This window comes from Molothrus ater, chromosome 1, assembly GCF_012460135.2.
Source record: "Molothrus ater isolate BHLD 08-10-18 breed brown headed cowbird chromosome 1, BPBGC_Mater_1.1, whole genome shotgun sequence".
NCBI lineage: Eukaryota > Metazoa > Chordata > Aves > Passeriformes > Icteridae > Molothrus > Molothrus ater.
This window is the reverse complement of record NC_050478.2, coordinates 31249210-31256060: the sequence shown is the minus strand read 5'-3', so window position 1 is coordinate 31256060 and position 6851 is coordinate 31249210. Positions and strand designations below refer to the sequence as shown.

At 41.4% G+C, this 6851-nt stretch overlaps 1 protein-coding gene across 1 annotated transcript; it reads left to right on the top strand.

Moving 5' to 3' along the window:
• Positions 1-2386: 2386 nt before the first annotated feature.
• POLR1F (RNA polymerase I subunit F) lies at positions 2387-6199 on the top strand. Its single transcript, XM_036378587.2, has 4 exons — positions 2387-2637; positions 2722-2863; positions 3972-4180; positions 5732-6199. The coding sequence occupies exons 1-4, from the start codon at positions 2402-2404 to the stop codon at positions 6132-6134; spliced, it is 990 nt and encodes a 329-aa protein (XP_036234480.1). The 5' UTR covers positions 2387-2401; the 3' UTR covers positions 6135-6199.
• The last annotated feature ends 652 nt before the right edge of the window (positions 6200-6851 follow it).

Genomic DNA, 6851 nt, shown 5'->3' with positions numbered 1-6851 from the left:
GGCATTTGGATTGAAATTCCTTCTTTCATCAGAGTATCTTTTACAGGGAGGTAGTGAGTCCAAGTCATGCCATCGGTCTGAAGTCTCTACAAGACTGCAAGACAACACTGCTTTTGGTACAGACAGACCATGCTGCATCAGCAAGCAGTGGGACCTGGCAGGTGTGGACTTGCAGAGAAAAAGCAGCTGGTGCTGAGGCCAGGTATTTACAGTAAAAGTATTTCAAACAGGCTATTATGAATTATCTCTGGCCTACCACACAGACTTAATGACCACTAGGATTTAAAGTTCATTCTCCTGATTGCTTTAGCCTGAAAGGAAATCTGGAAGTCCCAAGAGCACTGTGCAATGAAAACCAGGCACAGGAGCAGGGATAAATGGAGATTCAAGTAGAAAGTACAGACTCGATCTCTGTAGGGATTTCTCTAGTGACAGAAGTCTATGGGGATAACCTTGGATAGCTGCAGGCCCTGAGAGACAGAGCCCTTCTGACACCATCTTGGCCAACCTGACTGCAGGGTGAAAGACAAAGTCCACATTTTTGTTCGTGCTGCTTTTCCATCTTATTATTAGTTTTCATTTTAAGAGCAAAGGTAGGTTTTTATTATCCTGGATAAAATTGAGTAGAGCCCTTAGTGTATTATATGTTCTCACTGCAAACTAAATCCACTCATAAATAAGAGTTATAAAAATATATATTTCTTTTAGGAATAGAAGTGCATGCAGTTATTGTTTAAGGTCTTTAACCAAGATTGAAAGCACATTGCAAGGTTTAAATATGATCCAAATAGTTGAAATAAAAAATACAATATTTTTCCCAGAAAGTTGAGACCATATAACATGAAATTAATTTCAACAGACATTAAATACCTTGGAGGACTAAAGCCACATAGGAATACAGATTACAGTAGTTCAAGACATTTTCTCTTTCAATTTTGGAGTTTGGTATGACATCTGAAAGCCATTTTTATGTCAGGTCTTTCACACTAATCCAACTTTACTTGCAGTAAAGTACTGCAAATTATACCATTTGTTTTACTTGTGAAAGCTAATAATGTCCTGTCTTCACAGTATGTTCAGTCAAAGAAAACTTTCTGGTGATGTAGTATTTGAGTAGTTTCAAAGGCTTTTGCATCACTAAATGTTTTATAGGGAGTTCAAGGATTTCTGGTATCTGACGTAAGGCTTTTTTTCAGAAAACAGTGTTTCTGAGCCCTCCACAGTATAAAAGGAATTTTAACACCTGTAATGAAACTGATAAATACTTTTTTCTTTTGTAACTCCCCATATGGATTCAATCAGTTTGAAACTGAACATTTACTATAACAAGTTAAGTTGATATAAATTAGATTTGAATCAATGAGAGAACACCTTTTCAACGTTTTGCATGAGTTCAGTTGAATCGGTTTAAAGTAAAATCATACTGTGCTGCTTTGTGTGGATATAAAGTCTGAATTACTTTTCTGGACAAAGTCTTCGCTAACCAGCCACAAATTCCATCATTCCCAACTGGACAAGGTTTTAGTACTGCAGTTCTAGTTTAGTACTGGAGAAACTATAAGATTTCTGGACAAGGTTCTAACAAGGTTCTAGTACTGCAGTTCACTTTGTAAGCAATTGCAGTGTAGAGTGAACCAGCAACCCTTTTGAGGACTTGTACTTTATTTTGTTCTTCTCCGTCTGCGGTTATTAAATACATCTAAACATTTCTCACCATATGCATAAACTGGATCTGGGGTCTAGCAGCAGACGACAAATTCCGTATTCTTAAAGCTGCTGTATGTGAAGAACGCCACTAAGGTAATTCATCACTGCGTCTGTTGCCCGGATCACCAAATACCCAATTTAAATTCACAAGGCCAATTCACAAGCTTCCAACGCTGAAACTCTCCTGTGTGTTTCCAGCCACTGAGTGAAGTGTGTTCAGACAGTGGATTAAATAATATGATAACGTGAAATAAATAATAATATTAAGAATAAGGATAACATTAAGAATAAGAATAAATAATATTATGACTTTCTCATGGAAACAAACCCACAGGCACAGGTTTCCTGCCCCAAGGAGCAGGTGTGTTCGGGGTGGGCTCTGGGCGCGGGGCTGCGCGCCGGGGCTCCGGCCGGCGGCTCCGGGGGCCGCGCTCACAGCGCGCCGCTGCTCGACTCCCCCGCGCGCCGTTCCCTTTACAGCCGGACTCGACGCTCCTTCCAACTCAGAACAGTCCGTGATTCGACACGTAAGACAGGTTGGAAAGAGTTAAAATATGACACCGTCCGGCGGCACGAAACGCCCCGCCGAAGGCGAGCACACCCCCCCGGAACTCCGTCACCGCCGCGGCCGGGCTCGCCGCGGCGGAGGGAAGTGCCTGACGCCATCGCAGCGCGCCGTGGGGCCCGTCCGTGCATGGCCGTGCCGCGGGAGCCGCCCGCCGCCCCGGCGCTGCCGCCGCCCGGCCCCGCCGCCGCCGCCGCCGCCGCGCCCTCGTTCGGCGCGGCCCGCGCGCTGGTGGCGCGGCGCCACTCGTGCCTGGTGGCGGCGCCGCACCGGCGGCACGTGGCGCTGCCCCCGCGCTTCCTGGGCCGCAAGCGCTCCGGCATCCGCGCGCAGCTGGACGCCGAGCTCCTGCGCTACTCCGAGAGGTGCGGCCGCGGGGCCCGGGCCGGGCCGGGGCGCCGGCTCGGCTTGGCAGCTCACGGGGCCCCCCCCCCTCCTTGTCCCTCCAGCCTGCAGGGCGTGCCGGTGGCTTACGACAACATCAAAGTGGTGGGGGAGCTCGGCGACATCTACGATGATCAAGGATTCATCCACCTGGACGTGGAGGCGGACTTCATCATCTTCAGCCCCAAGAAGGGCAAGAAGCTGGTGGTATGCGAACGCCTTGGCGTCTCGAGGGATGGGCTTTTTTTATTAAGTGGTCAAAAGATCAAGGGGTCCGGGGCTTAGGTGGAGATGTATTTTAGTTTATATTAGCTTATTCGTTTATGGGTAGTTCATAACAAATTTTAGTAGTTTGTACTAGAACTTTTTACTGTAATTTGGTCTGTCTGTAGGTTTGTTGAATTTACATGTAATTATTTATTGCTAAACCGTTCTATCATAAGGGTTGCATGTTTAATAGTGTATCATAACTGCATGTATCATACTGGTGTTCCATTCTGAAGAGCACATAGTTCTCAACCAGATGCATTTGTTACAGTGACAGGAATGTTTAGGATGCTCTCGAGTTCAGTTCCTCCAAGCACAAGAGCAGTACATCAAGTTGAAGCCTGCCTTTCAGTAATGGAGTTGTATGGATCACAGAACAGCTTTAAGCTTGTCAAAAGCCTTGCTCAGCACTTGTGGGTAAAGCATGTTGAGAGTTGGCTTAGATTCATTGTTGTGCCATACCTTTTGCAGCACAGGTGGTGTCTCTATAATTGTGTTTCAGGGTGAATGTGCCATCTTCCTTGGAAGAGAATTGAAAATTTTTCAGTGTCCGTCATTAATTCTATGGGTAAAACAAAGGTGGATATGGATTCATATGCACATGTGTCAGACACCCACTGAACAGAGTATTTAGAAGCTTTTTACGTGTCTTCCCTGTCTTCAGTTGCTAAGTACTGCTGTGCCAGCCTGAAGAGCATTTTAGTCAAGTAAATCAGACTTAAAATGGCTTCAAAGCAAAGTCGATCACTGAAGTTTAAGGAAAGAGTTACCTACTCTGTTCAGGTATTCACTGTAGCTAAATCCCATGTTTTGACTTCTCCTCCTGCAGTTCAGTTCTATTTTCAGAGGAATTGTATGAAGAGTTTACAGGACGAACTTTGATTTTTAGTGAAGGAGCATTAACTTACTGCTAGATAAACTGACTTCCTAACTTGTTCATAAACTCTTACTGAAAGTTTTCCATATGGGAAGCTAAATATTTAAAGGGTTTGCATTGAAAGGGATGATTTTTGCTGTAGACTTGCATGACATTGTTTTTCTTTTTTAGGGTGTAATTAATAAAGTGGCCCCTAGTCACATTGGCTGCCTGATACATGGGTGCTTCAATGCATCTATCCCCAAGCCTGAACAAATGTCCCCTGTACAGTGGCAAGAGCTGGGGTTAAAAATAGGGGATGAACTGAAATTTCAAGTGTTGCACTTGGATTCTGATACAGCTGGGGTGTTCTTCATTCGAGGAGGACTCACTAAAAGCAGGTATGGTGCCTTAAAAGAGAATATTTTTAACTGATTTAAGAAGTTTTTGGCAAGCTAGGTGATTTTAATTACATCTTAGTCTTTCAGCTTTTTTATTTTTACACAAATATAATTGTATCTATAACTATATATATAACTATATACATATATAACTATACTATAACTAACTATATATATATATATATATATGTTGTCTTAAACTAAACTTTCTGCTGTTTAAGACTCCCATGGAAGTTTTCTCTGGAAAAAATAAAACTAATTGTTTCTTGAGCTTTAAAAATCTGAGTATATTGACCTATTAATTGTTCATTGCATATATAATATATGCTCAAAATAGCACATCCAGGTGTCCAAGAGTAGCTTTGTGCATAGGCTTTTCAAGTGCAAACAGTCCAGGGGTTCTGAACACAGTGGTTACATTGAAAGTTGCACACAAACATGCATATGTATTGTATAATGATAAATACATGACTTAAATACTTGCTAAAACATGAGAATTTCAAAGATGAGAAAATGTGTCAAGTTCCTCCTTAGGCCTCTCTCAGTTTATAGGGCACCTTGCAAGAAATCGTGTCTTCAGAAGAGTTCATTCATGTTTTTCTTCTAAAACAGTCCTTTACTGAGCAATGTTTTTCTTTCAACATGGTTTTGGTTTTGATTAAATGTATAATATGACTCCTACTGGCAAATTCATAGCATTTTTTGTTTGTTTCTTCTTTTGATCTGGAAGGATGCTCTGGATCGTTTCAGTGGACTTGCAGTGAAAGTTAGCAGTTTTGTCTTCAGTGCTTCAGGGGACCTAAAAACCTCCATGGTTTTTAACTGCATTCTTTCTATATTTGTCTTAGACATTTTTTCCAGTGTTCTTGGTTGCAAGGTACCTCTTGGGGGAGGGAATCTGGTGGTTTTTTGTGGAGTTTTTTTGGGGTTTTGTTTTTTAGGGTTTGTTTTTTTGTGTGTATTTTTGGGGTTTTTTGTTTGTTTGTGGGATTTTTTGGGGGTTTTTTGGGTTTTGTTTGTTTGTTTGTTTGGTTGGTTTTTGTTTGTTTTTTTCGTTTTTTAATACTTTTCAGGCATCACCTTTGTTTTAATTAGAGTAAGGTAATTCCTTGGTAAAATCAGCAGTGTGCCTCATATATGACTGAATAGGCCACTAGCTGGGTGTTTTTGTGAATGACTTTAAAAAACCCAAAAAATCTTTACTACACAGTGTGTAGTTATGAATTAGGGGATGAATAAGCACTAGAAAAGAGGAACTACCAAATGGTCTGTATGGCACTTTAGAGAAGAAATTTAGGCTAAGATTTGATAGAGAATAATTATTATGTGTTAAAAAGGAAGCTGGTAAGGTAATAGAAATTACCCTGAGAGTATTAAACTTTGACTCTTGGTGACACAGAGTATCACATTCTCCATCTGTTGTTGTTTTTAGCAAATGTTTATCTTCTGTCTGCTTGATGTAAATACATGTTTTAGCAAATTTTGACGTTTCACTATGTGAGGTGCCCTAACATGTCTCTAATCCAGTTTATGTTGTATATTTCTTTACAGCATGCGGCCCAAAAAATCTGATGGAGTCCCTGAAAGTACAAATGGGGATGAAATTCAAAAGCTTGACCACCAGGAAAATGGCCTGAATAACAGTGGGGAAGTTAATGTCACAGAAGAGCCTTCAAATGAGATGGGTAACCTTGGGAGGGAAAATGAAGAGCCAGGTGTTGATGCTGTGAATGGATTATGTGATGATAAAAAGAAGAAGAAGAAAAAGAAAAAAGACAAGGACAAGCAAGGAGAACAGGAACTTGTATTGCCTACCAGTGACTCCAGTGGTTACCAAAGTGACCATAAAAAGTCAAAGAAAAAGAAAAGAAAGCATTGTGATGAAGTTGAAGAAAGTGAATTATCTCAGCTGTCAGAAAAACCCAAAGCAAAAAAGAAAAGGACTAAGGTCTGAAGTGCCTTCCCTGCCTTACATTTCAGATGTTTTTCATAAGTTTCAATAAAACCCTGTTTTGAAAATGTGCATCACTTTTTCTTTACTACACGGTCTGCTCTGCTTGGTCAGATGGTGTTTGTGTCAATGTGTGCACCAGCAGTTTGAAAGGCAGGATCTTTTAAAGTAGTGATAGAAGCAGTATCTCCCTGGCTTTTTTACTGGAAAACAAGGCTCAAAAGAACTGTGGAATGTAATTACAGGAGCACATGCATCACCTCTGTGTCTGCTTTCCTGTTCCACATTTGCATTAGCCAGCTGGTAGTTACAATGTGTGCTACTGTAACTCTTGCCAATCGGTGTCTTGATTTTATGAGAGTAGATTAGGATTATCTTTGGGTTTCTGGGAAATTCATGTGAATTCCCAGGAGGCTTAAAAGAGAATTTTTTTTTTTTTTGAGTTTGAATTTTCAGCTTTTGGTTGCAGCTCTTTTCAGTTGTGAGGAGCTCTGGGGAGAACTGTAGTGTGACACGGTATAGTGTTTCACCAAGGTAGGAGGCCATGATGGCGTTGCTATTGATTTACCTATTACAAGAAGAACATAACCAGCTCTTTGAAGGCCTTGTAAGTAAACAGCATGAATGTGGAAACTTGCTGCTCATCTCTGTTCCTAGGTGATAAAACATTTTGCTGTAGTGATTAATGCTGATGCTATTAGCTCACTTCAGTAGAAGTGT